The 16,520-nt window shown below is 42.2% G+C and overlaps 1 protein-coding gene across 1 annotated transcript in view; it reads left to right on the top strand.

Moving 5' to 3' along the window:
* Window positions 1-441: 441 nt before the first annotated feature.
* The window catches only part of rtn4r (reticulon 4 receptor), a 191,109-nt gene continuing 175,030 nt past the window's right edge, over window positions 442-16,520 (top strand). The window contains exon 1 of the mRNA XM_062049516.1: window positions 442-797. Within this exon, the coding sequence (XP_061905500.1) occupies window positions 776-797 (22 nt within the window). The 5' untranslated portion in view covers window positions 442-775. The remainder of the gene's footprint in view (window positions 798-16,520) is intronic.

The following is a 16,520-nucleotide window of genomic DNA, read 5'->3' as shown; positions in this document are numbered from 1 at the left end:
GCCTCACGTCACCTTCCGACGCGAGCCAGCCCACCGCCCACCTGCACATGAAACATGCATCGGGGAGCATGCGAGCGAAGAAGCTATCAAAAAACATATATAAAAAAATAATAATAATATGAAAAATATTTAAAAAATATATAATAATAGTAATAAATTAAATACATAAAAAATGTGCCCGTTGGGGATTATGGAGTCTAAAAATAACTTTAGGGATTGTGTGCAGCCGGGCAGAAATTACGCACGGCGGAGAGATAATCATTGAGTTGGTTTGGCTGCGTTGGAGATGATAGGGTGGACATTTTAGTAGCGTGATGCAGACATATAAAACATTTATTTCTGAATTCGTGTCTCCTCCCTCGCAGCCCCGCCCTTCCCCCTCCCCCCCCCCCCCACCCCCACCCGCGCCAGCATCCTCCCGCACTGTGGCGCGCAGCATCCATGCGCATCCACGCTCTCCGGACTTGGAGGGAAATACAGCACAGGCGCGCACTGACAGGATATTAAAAACACACCAACAAAAAAAAAACATGGATTCGATCTTGGCTTCATAGTTTCTTCTATTTTCACACCTCCAGGTCCTCTTCGGAGCTGTTTTTTGTTGTTGTTGTTTTTTCCCCTGGCGCATTTATTCTAAACTGGATGTTTATCTCGGACTCTCGGCGTCAAGTCGCCCCGATGACTGAGCTCGGGTGCAGCCACGGACGGGGGTAAAGTTTCCACCCCTTTTAAACCTCCAGGATTTCTGCCTGCAAAACTGCTTGGATTGTACACCATGAAGACCACCATGACTGACGGTGAGTACAAGACGCGCAGTGCATTTACGCGCATGATGGATTATTGCGCATATGAGAAAAGTGCGTCTTTCCTCTCTTTTTCCATGTGTAACGCATGCAACTTGAAAAGTGCGGCTTGCATGATGAAGTTTGCAGACGCTCCACTTGGCGGCTCAGTAGCACCACCGGATACATTGGTGATTTGATGCTGTTGTGGTGGCAGCGTCCAGCACTTAAGAGGGTTGCCAATAGAGTGACAGGAAAATTGGGTCCCTTTAAGCTCTCACCAAGCAGGACTTTAGGCAATTCTAATGAGCACACACACATTTAGTCCCACCGGAAAAGGCCGACAATCTCATCTCTTGGCAGGGAGGAGGACGCACCTGCCATGTGTGTGTGTGTGTGTGTGTGTGTGTGTGTGTGTGTGTGTGTGTGTGTGTGTGTGTGTGTGTGTGTGTGTGTGTGTGTGTGTGTGTGTGTGTGTGTGTGTGTGTGTGTGTGTGCGCGTGTGTGTGCAGAGAGGATATATAAGGCAGTAATGATGACAAAAAAAATGCATGCATACCCACCCTAACCCCACCCTCAGTCTTAAACACACTGTCCGTGCTTACGCAACACGCTCCCACTCCTCATTACGGGGCTAAAACTGCGGGATTATGGGGGAAGAAAGCCGGAGATTATGGCGGGTCCGTCTTTGCATTTCCCGTCGAGTGGAATCAAAGAGGCGCGCCTACTTGCGTATTCCCTTTGATAAGTCGCAGCGTCATGCATATGCATGTGCAGACCCCTCCCGCAGACCGAGGCTTTTCCTGCGTGCGTCCCGCAGGTTTAGGCACCGTGATGTGGAGAGTGTAATGCACCGGTATCAAAGTCAAGGCCCTGGGGCCAGATGTGGCCCGCCACTTCATTGTATTTGGCCCTTGAAAGCCTGGAAATAATATGTATCAATAAAGTACTGTAACTTGTTTTACTAAATGTATTCTCTCTTTCTATTTTGGGAGAAAAAAATATATGTAATCACAAATTATGTTAACTTAAATATTGTCTAATTATGCAAAAATATGATCAAACATTCAAACCATTTTTTAGATAGACATACATACTAATAATAATGACTTCAAAGCAAGTTATCCATCAAATTGTGCAATGTAAAAGTAGCAATAGATTTCATGGTAAAATTGTGAAACTTTCTGTGGCTTTGAAAAAAACCTGGAATAAACTGTTGTGCCGTTTTGGCATTTACAGTAATACACCGAAAAACTACAGTTTGCGGCAAAACAACAAAAACAAATTGGCAGCTCAGATACCAAAATTAAATGGGTTATACTTGTATTGCACTTTTCTACCGTCAAGGTACTCAAAGCGCTTTGACACTATTTCCACATTCACCCACACATTCACACACTGATGGCGGGAGCTGCCAAGTTTAAGTTTAAGATAAAGTTAAAGTACCAAGTGTCTTGTTCAAGGACACAACGGACGTCACTAAGTTGTTAAAAGGTGGGAATCAAACCAGGAACCCTCAGGTTGCTAGCACGGCCACTCTCCCAACAGCGCCACGCCGTCCCCAAAATTTTGACTGTAAAATTGCAGTTTTTTTACTTACAGTAAAACACTAAAGTACATTTTACAGTACAATTCTGGCAACTGAGCTGCCAATTTGTTTGTTTTCACATGGACAAAGATAAGACCTTATGGAGGAAAGTTCTGTGGTCAGATGAAACAAAAATTGAGCTGTTTGGCCACAATAGCCAGCAATATGTTTGGAGGAGAAAAGGCGAGGCCTTTAATCCCAGGAACACCAAACCTACCGTCAAGCATGGTGGTGGTAGTATTATGCTCTGGGCCTGTTTTGCTGCCAATGGAACTGGTGCTTTACAGAGAGTAAATGGGACAATGAAAAAGGAGGATTACCTCCAAATTCTTCAGGACAACCTAAAATCATCAGCCCGGAGGTTGGGTCTTGGGCACAGTTGGGTGTTCCACCAGGACAATGACCCCAAACACCCATCAAAAGTGGCAAAGGAATGGCTAAATCAGGCTAGAATTAAGGTTTTAGAATGGCCTTCCCAAAGTCCTGACTTAAACGTGTGGACAATGCTGAAGAAACAAGTCCATGTCAGAAAACCAACAAATGTGGCTGAACTGCACCAATTTTGTCAAGAGGAGTGGTCAAAAATTCAAGCAGAAGCTTGCCAGAAGCTTGTGGATGGCTACCAAAAGCGCCTTATTGCAGTGAAACTTGCCAAGGGACATGTAACCAAATATTAACATTGCTGTATGTATACTTTTGACCCAGCAGATTTGCTCACATTTTCAGTAGACCCATAACAAATTCATAAAATAACCAAACTTCATGAATGTTTTTTTGTGTGACCAACAAGTATGTGCTCCAATCACTCCATCACAAAAAACACAAGAGTTGTAGAAAGTATTGGAAACTCAAGACAGCCATGACATTATGTTCTTTATATGTGTATGTAAACTTTTCACCACGACTTTATATATAGATACGTATTTAAAAGTACATACAGTATAGGTATGTATATAGGTATATACAGTATAGGCTTAATATGATCAAACTTTCTTGTTCTTGTCAAAAGTCTAGCAGCCGCATTTTGTACCAACTGTAATATTTTAATGCTAGACATAGGGAGACATGAAAATAATACGTTACAGTAATTGAGACGAGACGTAACGAACGCATGAATAATGACTCAGCGTCGCTGGTGAACAAAATAGGACAAATTTTAGCGATATTACGGAGATGAAAGATGGCCGTTTTAGTAACACTCTTAATGTGTGACTCAAAAGAGAGAGTTGGGTCGAAGATAATGCCCAGATTCTTTGCCGAGTCACCTTGTGTAATTGTTTGGTTGTCAAATGTTAAGGTGGTATTATTAAATAGGTGTCTGTGTCTAGCAGGACCGATAATCAGCATTTCCGTTTTCTTAGCGTTGAGTTGCAAAAAGTTAGCGGACATCCATTGTTTAATTTCATTAAGACACGCCTCCAGCTGACTACAATCCGACGTGTTGATTACTATAGTTGGGTGTCGTCAGCATAACAGTGAAAGCTAGCACTGTATTTGCATATAATGTCACCTAGCGGCAGCATGTAGATGCTGAAGAGTGCACGGCCAAGAACCGAACTCTGTGGAACTCCGCACGGTACCTTAACATACTCCGAGGTCACATTGTTATGGGAGACGCACTGCATCTACACCGAACACTGAACTATCTATTACACATGACAAGAAGAAGGAATGAAGCAGAGACAGAGTTGAATTTTACTCATGAGGAGAGACATATTGGGCTGTACACTCAGTTACACTTTCCTCCTACGCTATAAGTACAGTCTCACATGCTCCTCTATTTATTCGGGAGGTCCCTAGTTAACATCACTGAGGCTGCTTCTGAAGGGAGGGGTAATGCAAGCAGCCCCAGTAGACACAATACATGTTTATTCAGAATGGAAATGTGCTGACACTCGTGATTTCGCCCTGTCTCTGTTTTGTCTGCGTTGAGGTACTCGATGTCCGTCTTTGGCTGTCAGCAGGCAGGGTCTGGAAACAAATTGCTGATACGAGACAACTCGCAAAGCAAGATTAGATAGAAAAGTACAACTTCAGCACAATTGATAATAACTATAGCAATGGCCTTTAAGCATAAGAGTTGTGTGATACATAATAATTCTAATAATCCTGTCAGCAAGATAGGAGTTAAACCAAGAAAAGGCTAAGTCTGACATACCATACGTGTTTTGATACCTTCGATCATAACATTTTATTAGAACATATCAAAAGCAGCGCTAAGATCAAGAAGCAGCAACATGGATGACGCATCAGCATCCATCTATAGCAATAGATCATTAGTCATTTTTGCGAGGGCTGTCTCCGTAGAGTGATTTGCCCTGAAACGGGACTGAAAGTGTTCACAGAGTTTGTTAGACGCTAAGTGTTTTACATTTTTGGAGGATTTTTAAGATAAAGGGGAGGTGCGACACCAGGTGGTAGTTTAGCAGGAGGTCAGGATCGAGGTTATCAGCTCCCTGTGCGTAATTGTAGTTGTAGTAGTAAACAATTGTGACCAATGGAACATCCACATTATCGTCGAACTAACATTTTGAAACACTTCTATTTCCCATATAGCGCCAAAACCGGAGAAGACATTTGCGAAGGTGGGCTGCAGGAGAGAGTTTACATTTTTGTATTTTTTTTGTATTTTTTTTAATGCACATGTTAAAAGTGCACTTCAAATGTTGATGATGTGCATTTATTAGAAAATACGACTGAGGATTATGGCAAAGAGAAAACATGTTGGTTATTTCAAGTATTTCCCTAAAATATGCATTCAGTGTGTTTTATCCGAGTACTTGATCAGCGCCGCAACAATTAATAGATTGAATTGATTAGATAACAACATTCAATTTATATTCTGTTGCTTAAGATAATCGTTTAACAAGTCCAACTCAGCGGTTCCTCAGAAAACACTTGGCTCTCCAAGTACCACCACAATGAGCAACGTTAAATTACAGCAGCGTAGTAGGCTTAAATATTCATTAACACAAGGCAGAGGTTTTATTTAACAATTTTATGTAATACTTTTGGCCAGTGTATCATGGCACACAGTTTGAAAGGTAACACTATGTTTGAATATATTTTTAGTGATAGTTTGGTGTACCACTAGATGGAGCTTGTGTACCCCAGTTTGAAAATCACTGGTATAAATAATAAAATAATTAAATAAAATCTGTACCGCATGGAAAAGTGTCGGGAACTTTAAATATGCGGACATAGTGCAGTAGAGTGAACATGAGAGCAGTGGTGTTCTTCTATTTTTTTATTAATACACACATGTTAAAAGCATAATTTAAATGTTGATGATGTGGAAAAAAAAAAAACATTCTCGGTTTACATCAACAATTTTCCCTAAAATACACATTCAGGCCATAAAGTGTGTTTTTTATCCGACTACTAGATTAATCGAACAAACTGATCAACAAATTACTCGATTATTAAAATGATTGATAGCTGCAGCCCTAATCGTGTTACACAGATAGTTGAAATATGAGAGCGGGAATCTTTGTGTAAGGAGATAAATCCCATATTGTAGTATTTTTCAACATGTTTTCATGTCTCCGACATCCCACAATATTAGATTATTTGAAAGTGTAATGCCCGACTTTGATAATCAGTCCTCGAATTCAGACTTTGCTTTAGTGAACCTTACATCTTACTCATACGATGCTATTTTGTGTTAGGGCTGCAACAACTAATCGATTAAATCGATTAAAATCGATTACCAAAAATAGTTGGCGATTAATTTAGTCATCGATTCGTTGGAACAATGCTATGTGCATGCGCGGAGGCATTTTTTTTGTTTTTTTTTGTTATATAAACCTTTATTTATAAACTGCAACATTTACAAACAGCTGAGAAACAATAATCAAAATATGTACAAAAACAGTACAAAACAGCGCCAGTGCGGCGCTGAGGCTACGTCTCATGAGGTAGCGTAAGCTAGCCAATGATGTGTCATGTGCAGCTCACGTGACGACGGCGTCTCCTTTGCTGGAAAAATTCGAAAAATGGCGCAGGAAAACACTCCCGATAGTTTAGCGGAGAAACATCTTGAGGTTATTGCTTCAATGGAGAAAAGTGTACGACCTAAGTCGTCAAAAGTGTGGGAACACTTCACTTTAAAGACTTCAAAGAAGACCGTTTCCTGCAAAATGGCACGGAAGTACAACATTGCTTCAGGAGCACCTGAAGAAGAAACATGTTGGAGCCATGGATGAAGGGAACTCACAGTACGTAACTTTTTAAGTCCATAGTGACAACAGGCATTCATGAGTTCAGCTTTTTTGTAAGTAACGTTAACGTTATGCCTTTGTTGCAACACGGGGCTGATAATGTGTCTCCGGCACATTTGACTCCGTTTTGAGAGAGAAAACGCACGGTTACCAATTTCAAAATAAACGTAACGGACAGAAATATCTCAGGTTGGTTTCATAATGGATCAATGTAGCCAGGCCGATAAAGTTATATAAATATATTTAGATTTGAGTGACGCTTTAGTATAACTAAACGTTATGAAAGTGCTGGAATATTTCATGCTATTATTCAGAGGCAGCCTGAAATGAATCCTTTATTATTCACAACAGAAACGTGTACAATATCTAATTCAGTTCTGATGAGTTACATTTCTGTATTATTGTTGGTGTATGCTGCACCCCCAATGTCCAGAACATGGTGCCAGTATGCTGGTTTTTTTTCAATAAAATACTGGAAAGGATAGAAATGTAGTTTGTCTCTTTTATCCGATTATTAATAGAAGTAATAATCGACAGATTAATCGATCATCAAATTAATCGTTAGTTGCAGCCCTATTTTGTGTGTTTGTTGTGTGTTAGCTTCAATGCTAATGAGGTGTGATTTTAGTTTTATTTGTTTGTTGTTTTTTTTATTAGATTTTTTTGAAGTGTTTGTCAACATCTGCGCACTAGGTCCACTTTTTACCTTTTTACGTCATGCTAAGTTAGCTTAATCGCTAAGAAAAAAAATGCAAGATCAAAACCCTAACGACTGTAGCTAAATGACAAATGTTTGGTAGTTAAAAAAAAAAAAAAGCAAATTCCCCACATTTTTTGGCCGGGATTAAATGTTAATTTATGTCTTTTGTGTATAACATTGCGATATTTTTCTACTTTCTATTATTATATTGCGGCAATCAATAAAGATATTCACCAAGCGGGTTATGGTTATGCTAACAATGCTAACACGGCAGCTCATTTTGGCGCTAATGTCAATTAAGTTGACCGATTTTTGCCAGAACGACTTGTAACAAACGCACCCAAGGTCCCCGGGTGTCTCTGCCACTACGCAAATTAAGGAGGCACGGGTGGGACCTGATATTCAGCTGGGAATGATTAATACAGTAAATAAACACAAGACATGTATAGCTATTAGCCACAACACAACCAGGCTTATATTTAATATGCCACAAATTAATCCCGCATTACAAACACCTCCCGTCCATATAACCCGCAAATACAAATCAAACACCCGCACAAAACACTCAATCCCACAGTCCAAAGTACTGTTCACCTCCCCAAAGTTCATATAACACATATATTTCCCCAAAGTCCCCAAAGGTACGTACGTGACATGCACATAACAGCATGCACGTACGGGCAAGCGATCAAATGTTTGGAAGCCGCAGCGTACTCACGGTACCGCGTCTGCGCATCCAACTCAAAGTCCTCCTGGAAAAAGTCTCTGTTGTCCCGGTTCTCCACAGGCCAATGGAAAGTCCACAAAAAAGGTCAAAATGAGGATTCTTCCATGAAGGGGCTCCGTAGCAAAAAAACGCTGGGTCTGACAGGTGCTCCTAGGTCGTTTGTGACGTCAGTTTCCGCTTCCGCCCGGTTTGATATCACCGGATACCTTTTATATCCCCACATATTTAATTTGTTACATATTTAATAGCAAGATTATTTAATACGCCTGTAACAGTTCATAAGTAAATGGATGACATGAGTATATATATATATATATATATATATATATATATATATATATATATATATATATATATATATATATATATATATATATATATATATATATATATATTTTTTTTTTTTTTTTTTCCCAGCTGACCACAAGTTAATTGTGGCTGGCAATTTATTATACATACTGTATATACTTCGATGGACCCCTATGGCCATTACATTCCCCCCCCCCCCCCCCCCCCCCGCCAGCCAGCGACTTATGGGGACCATAATAGGGTTTCATGTTTACCACATTAATAGTATCCACCTTAGACTTATCAGTCAACCAACGAATACTGTAATTTACAGGACCCAACTTTTTCTCTACCCGCACAGGCCCTAACCATCTGGGTGCAAGTTTGGCAGATAATTTACTTGAAGCTTTGGAAAGTGGGTGCGCCCTAATCCAGACCAGATCCCCAACTACAAAGTGTACATCTTTGGGTTGTGCATTATAATATCTGGCTTGTCGAGCTTTGGACGCGCCTCCACGTCTTTCCACTTCCTCCTCTAGGTGTGTGTGTGTAAGTATGGTGTGATATGCAGATGTGTGTGGTGGTGGAGCTTTGTGTACCAGTGGTTCCAGGGGTCCCATCAGATTCCGCCCGAGAGTCAACCTGGCAGGGGTTGAACCAGTCGTCTCATGGACAGCGGTGTTAAGGGCAAACCGGAATTCAGGCAGCCACTTATCCCAGTCCTGATGATGGTTCCCTAAAAAGGCGGCAATCATGGTCTTGACGGTGCGATTGACTCGTTCTGTCATGTTGGTTTGTGGGTGGTAAGCTGTGGTTAATTTATGGGTTACCCCCCAGGATTCGCACAGACGTGACATCAGTTGGCTTGTGAACTGTGGGCCTCGGTCAGACACAAGATTTGTGGGAACTCCCCAGCGAGTGAAAATGTAATTTTTGAGAATTTGGCAGACCTTGGGAGTTTTGGCGTCTTTCAGGGCAAACAGCTCCACCCACTTGGAGTAGTAGTCCACCACCACCATCAGCACAGAGTTCCGGGCCTTACTGAGGGGAAAAGGTCCCATGTAGTCCACTCACAGCATTTCTCCTGGGGCGTTGACGGTAGAGGCCTGGAGTTGCCCAGCTGGCTTGTCTTTGGGTTTTTTGTAGTGTTGACAAATCCTGCATGCTTGGACGTGACTCCAGACGTCTTTCCTTACTGTTGGCCACCAAGCTACTTCGAGAATATTCAAGAGCGTCTTCATTCTCCACAGATGTCCTCCGAACGGACTGTCGTGAAAGTAGGCCAGGAACTGCGGCACCAGACCAAATGGCACTGCCAGCTGGTAATTGAAGCCGCCATACTTAGATGGTACTCCCCGGTACCACACCCCTTGCTGAAGTTGATAGTGTATCCGGCCAGGCGTAGGTTGGTCAACAGAGGGTCCACATTCCAGACATGTTGTATCAGTTTTTTGGGCCTCAGAAAGATCTTGCAGTGTGCTGGGGAGATCTGACCAGTATCTTTTTGGGACAACGAGGCAAATCTTCCCTTTTAGTAATTGGGGTGCCCGTGACAGTGCATCTGGTACCACATTGCAGCAGCCCTTTTTGTAATGCACTCTGAATGTGAATCCCTGGAGTCTCAGCGTCCACTGTGTAAGTCGGGACGAAGTTTTAGGGCAGTTGAATGCCCATGAAAGGGCACTGTGGTCCGTGAAGACATCAAAAGTTGTTCCCTCGAGGAAATGTCTCTACTTCTCAACAGCCCACACCACAGCCAAACACTCTTTTTCGGCAGTGGAGTAGCGGACTTCAGCTCCTTGGAGCGCTCTGGAGGCAAAGGCAATTGGCCGTTTTTCACCTTCAAGGCATTGCATCAGGACCGCGCCGAGGCCCAAGTCACTGGCATCACAGTGAACCTGGAAACTGATTTGTGGATGGGGCTGAGCAAGCACTGGTGGAGACTGCAAAAGAGATTTGAGGTGGTCGAAGGCCGCCTGGCAGGTAGGACTCCACTCCCAGGGAACATCCTTCTTTTTTAGTTGGTTTAGAGGAGCAGCAATGTCGGCCAGCCTGGGGATGAACTTGTGGTACCAGCCGACCATGCCAACAAACCTCTGAAGACTTTTCAGGTCTGTGGGAGGGGGATATGTCGTTATTGCTGATATTTTTTCCGGATCTACTTCCACTCCTTTGCCTGATATTAGGTGTCCAAGGAAGGTAAGCTGATCTTGAAGCAGGTGACATTTCTTGATGTTGAGAGTAACGTTTGCTTGTTGTAGTTTTGCAAACACCACTTCAAGGTCAAGCAGGTGTTGTTCTTCTGTTTGCAAAAACACAATGATGTCATCAATGTACACAAAACAGATTCTTCCCCTAAGCTCACCCAGAACTGTCTCCATTAAGCGCTGGAAGGTCGCCCCAGCATTGCGCAGTCCAAACGGCATTACTTTAAATTGGTATAGACCCAGATGTTTGATCATGGCAGTCTTTGGCTTGCTATCCTCATCCATGGCAAACTACCAGTAGCCACTCTGCAGGTCATGGGAGCTGAAATATTTTGCACCTTGCAACGACTCCAGGATCTCATGTATGAGGGGCATTGGATAGGCGTCATGCTGGGTTTTGGCGTTCAAGCCCCTGTAGTCCACACAGAATCGGGGTGTTCTGTCCTTCCTGGGTGTCAGAACAACAGGAGAGGCCCACGGAGATGTCGATGGCTCTATCACTCCATCGCTGATCATTTTTTTATTTGGTCTTCGATTATTTCTTGTTTGTGACTGGACACTCTGTAAGCTCGCTTCCTAACAGGCATCTCATCCATGGTAGTGATTTGATGTTTAATGACCCTTGTGGCCCCAGTAGTCTCAGTCCAAACAGTTGGCCACTTCTGCAGCAGTGGCCGCACCACCTCAGGTTGGGATTCGAGGAGGGGGATTGCAGACTGATTGACTTGGGGTTCCTCATTTATGGCCAGGTAAAAATTAATGGAGGGACCAGGGTGAGTCCAGCAAAGCATTTCTCTGCCTTTGGGGAGAAATTTGAATTATCTCCCTCTGGGCATGACATACCTCCTGAGATGAGGTTTGAGTACCATTTGTGATGTGGTCATGAAGTCGAGACCTAGCAACACGGGCATACATAAGTGGCCATCAGCCATCACATTAACCTGTAGGGTGCTGTGACAGTCATGCAGATTGAGGAGCAGGGTGGCTTTTCCAACTGCATGGTTTACTTGTCCATTTGCCATGACAAACTTTGGACTTCCGCTTGGCTCCAGAACCTCGCCGCACTTCCTAACAGCCTTCCACAACATATGACTCATTAGTGAGTAAGTGCATCCGGATTCCAGGACTCCATCTCCCTTAGAGCCACACATGCAAATAGGGACCACCAGTAGGGATTGTTCGCCCATAGCATCGGCAAGGTCGGCCCCACTTCGACTGGGCCCATACTCCATCTTCTTGCCAGATCTTTTTGGAGGGTTGCATTGTTGGACACGATTCCAATAGTCTTTACTGTTTGTCCAATCCCGTTCAATCAGGGAGCCCACCTTGACCAACTGTTCGACTGTTGTCACAATTCCACATAGACCACTGGCCAACCTGGGATTGCAGGCACCGAGTATGCGGTGCACGATCTCGGCTTCCTCCATGTCAGGTCTCCACTTCAGGCAAAGGGCACGATAATCATATGCGAAATCTCGCAAGCACCGATTAGGTATTTGAAGGTTGGAGTGGAGCTGCATCTCAATCTCGGATTGGTAGTCAGTTGGCAAAAAGACTTCCAGGAAATACTGCTTAAATGTAGACCAGCTGGTTATGCTACTGCGTGCTGCCGACCACCAACTCCTGGCAGGACCTTTTTAAAACAGCATTGAGGGTTCCCACCAACTCAGTATCGCTCAAAGGGCGAAGTGCTAGTAATTTTTCACACTGTTCGATGAAATCTGTGGCATCGGCTGAGCCTTTGGACTCTCCAAACCGGGGAAATTCCATCCTGATGTGTGGTCTGGCGGTGAAAGCAGGTGTAATGACGGTGACAGCAGGTGGTCTGGTGGTGACAGCAGGTGGGATGGTGGTGACAGCAGGTGCGATGGTGGTGACAGCAGGTGTAATAGGGAAGGTGATGTCCATGACAGGTGGGTGGTGGCTGACTGGTATAGTGGCTGCAGGAGTGGAGAAGCTAGCTGGTCGCCAAAACCTTCAGGTTTTAGCAAGGGTATTTTTTAATTCCTCTCCCCACCTTTCATATCTTCAACGCAGACATGCTACGACAGCTTGGTCGAAATTCTGCACTTTCGTGTCCACATATGCTTTCATCTCTCCAGCCATGGCCTCCATCGCTGCCCTAAGTCCATCCTCCCAGTTAAGGGTGCTGTCGACCGCTTCTGTGAGTCGGTTCTCCAGAATGTCCATTCGTTGTTGAAGCGTCAGAAGCTGCTCCAGGACGGCTTCTGGTTCCACCCCATTCTCTTCCTCTGCTGCCGCATCCTGTCTGGACTGTTCTAAATACATAGAGTCCAGCAAGTTAGTCAGCTCAGCAACTCCATTTTGGTTGGGCCTACTGGTGACATGGCAGAAAGGGTCAAGGGGCGGAGTTGGGTCCTGGGCTGCATCAGCAAAGTCCTGTCTGTCCTCTTCCTCCATGAGGTAGTGGCTGCTGGTCGACATAGCTCAAATTAAATGAATTATGTGTAAGTATTAACTGTCATATTTGTTAGTGTCTATTTGCGTAAATGTATAAAAATGGTATGTATTTATGTACCAGTAAATGTATGTATATATATATCAAAATGTAGAAAAATGGTTACACAATAAGAGTGTGTGCCACACTGCTGACTATTTAGGGAAAAAAGTGAACCCAATATGCATTTATATTTTAACAAGACAAACAATGTTGCTATTCTACTTATTCCCCTTAACGTGCTTTGCAATAAACAACGAAAATAAAAGTCGCTGATATCAATGATACACTAAGCCCCGTCCCCCGTACGGGCCACCACTCTGTAACAAACACACCCAAGTTTTCCGGGTGTCTCTGCCACTACGCAAACTAAGGAGTCACGGGTGGGACCTGACATTCAGCTGGGAATGATTAATACAGTAAATAAACACAAGACATGTATAACTATTAGCCACAACACAACCAGGCTTATATTTATATGCCACAAATGAATCCCGCATTACAAACACCTCCCCCCTCCCGTCCATATAACCCGCCAATACAAATTGAACACCCGCACAAAACACTCAAATCCCACAGTCCAAAGTACCGTTCACCTCCCCAAAGTTAATACATAACATATATTTCCCCAAAGTCCCCAAAGTTACGTACGTGACATGCACATAGCAGCATACACGTACGGGCAAGCGATCAAATGTTTGGAAGCCGCAGCGTACTCACGGTACCGCGTCTGCGCATCCAACTCAAAGTCCTCCTGGAAAAAGTCTCTGTTGTCTCGGTTCTCCACAGGCCAATGGAAAGTCCACAAAAAAGGTCAAAATGAGGATTATTCCATGAAGGGGCTCCGTAGCAAAAAACGCTGGGTCTGACAGGTGCTCCTAGGTCGTTTGTGACGTCAATTTCCGCTTCCGCCCGGTCTGATATCACCGGATGCCTTTTATATCCCCACATATTTAATACGTTACATATTTAATAGCAATATTATTTAATACGCCTCTAACAGTTCATAAGTAAATGGATGACATAATAAGTATATACACTACCGTTCAAAAGTTTGGGGTCACCCAAACAATTTTGTGGAATAGCCTTCATTTCTAAGAACAAGAATAGACTGTCGAGTTTCAGATGAAAGTTCTCTTTTTCTGGCCATTTTGAGCGTTTAATTGACCCCACAAATGTGATGCTCCAGAAACTCAATCTGCTCAAAGGAAGGTCAGTTTCGTAGCTTCTGTAACGAGCTAAACTTTTTTCAGATGTGTGAACATGATTGCACAAAGGTTTTCTAATCATCAATTAGCCTTCTGAGCCAATGAGCAAACACATTGTACCATTAGAACACCGGAGTGATAGTTGCTAGAAATGGGCCTCTATACAACTATGTAGATATTGCACCAAAAACCTGACATTTGCAGCCTAGAATAGTCATTTACCACATTAGCAATGTATAGAGTGTATTTCTTTAAAGTTAAGACTAGTTTAAAGTTATCTTCATTGAAAAGTACAGTGCTTTTCCTTCAAAAATAAGGACATTTCAATGTGACCCCAAACTTTTGAATGGTAGTGTATACATATATATATATATATATATATATATATATATATATATATATATATATATATATATATATATATATATATATATATATATATATATATATACCCCAAACTTTTGAACGGTAGTGTATACATATATATATATATATATATATATATATATATATATATATATATATATATATATATATATATATATATATATATATATATATATATATATATATATATATATATATATTTTTTTTTTTTTTCCCAGCTGAGCACAAGTTAATTGTGACTGGCAATTTATTATACATATATACTTCGATGGACCCCTATGGCCATTTCAGACTTTTTGATGCACTTCCTCTTCATCTCCTGCCTCATCAAGAGCACATCTACACATTTGTAAGCTTTTGTTGTGAGTGATGTCAAAAGATGAGACGTACCAGTCACTTCATGCTGGTATCTGCAGATATCTGGACAATGCTAAGTGGAGGTGAACTCGGTACTTTGTCATCGACATCATCAGCGCTACATGACATAGGTGAGCCTGTAAGCAATGTAGAATGGCAACGTCCAACACACAATGCTAACAACACGGAATGTTAACAACACGACGAATGGTCGTAGATGTTACTGTCAAGTCGACCAACTTATGTCTGCAGTTTCTAATTTAGAGGAATTACCCAGGTTTTAATGAAGTATTTCCACATAGTGGCTGTGTTGTAGTGGCCAGGTGACAACCATTAGAATGCCGCTTGGAGGATACTGTAATTTAAGGCTACTAAATTAAGTGAAACAAATAGTTGTTATTTCATGTTTAAAGGGCTCTAATTTTGTTAAAAACCTGTTTAGAAGATTGTTTACATCGATTTATGGTCTAACTCAGGGGTCGGCAACCCAAAATGTTGATCTAGCCATATTGGACCAAAAATACAGAGATGCAAAAAGTTAAAAGCCTTATAATGAAGACAACATATTAGGTAAGTCTCTCAGAGGGTGAGATAACTCCTGGAAATGACTGGCTTAAAACTGCCAAAGGTATAGATGTGTGTGCCCAAGTTAAAGGAAAGGACATGCTGTTTTCTTCTAGTGGATTTGTTACAATCTTTGCAAGCAGGTAACGTTTGCTGTGGTCTGTAACACGATAAGTAACGTTTGCTGTGGTCTGGAACAACATGGCACACAATCAGAAATGCAGCCAATATTACATACAGATAATGTCATGAGACATGCAAATATACATTAAATACACAGAGAACATAAGTAAAGGAAATTAAATGAACTCAAATATACCTAGAGGCATGATGATGCAATATGTACACACAGCTAGCCTAAATAGCATGTTAGCATGGATTATTATCACTCCACGCAAGTCAATAACATCAACAAAGCTCACCTTTGCACAGCATAAAATATTTGGTGGACAAAATGAGACAAAGAAGGGGTGGCAAAAAACAAGTCTTTCTGTGGCAGCGTCGGAAAAAGTTGTACACGTGAACCAACTATGGTGAGTTCAAGGGCCGCCAAAATTAGTAGGAAAAAACGGCGCTGGCCAAATCCTCTCATCGGTGAAGCACAAACATATTAAACAGTGGACTTTTTAGCAATTAACAAGGTTTGTGTCGTGTTTGTGCTCCTACTGAAACATTATTAAAGCAAAAATATATTTTTCCCCATCTTTTTCCATTTTTGAAAAGCTCCATGGAGCCAACAGGGCGCCGCTGAAGAGCCGCATGTAGTATAATATTTGATTTGTTAATAAGAATAATCCTACTTTGTGAAAATTAATTTACCAAGAGAAAACAAGAGACCACTGTCCTCCTATCCGTCTTGATTTTCCTTTTTTGTCTCAAGGAAAAAAAAAAGCAGCTTTTTGTCCCGTTTCATTTTAGTTAGCGTCAAATTGAGAAGGTAGTTTAATTTACTTCTTTTTCACCCAGTTAGAATCCGATCAATGCCTGAGTGGCAAAGCTCTTGCTCATGGGTGCTTTTTCTCTCTGGGCCAACG

Source organism: Entelurus aequoreus, linkage group LG06 (genome assembly GCF_033978785.1).
Source record: "Entelurus aequoreus isolate RoL-2023_Sb linkage group LG06, RoL_Eaeq_v1.1, whole genome shotgun sequence".
Classification (NCBI taxonomy): Eukaryota; Metazoa; Chordata; class Actinopteri; order Syngnathiformes; family Syngnathidae; genus Entelurus; species Entelurus aequoreus.
This window is presented reverse-complemented; position numbering and strand designations above follow the sequence as displayed.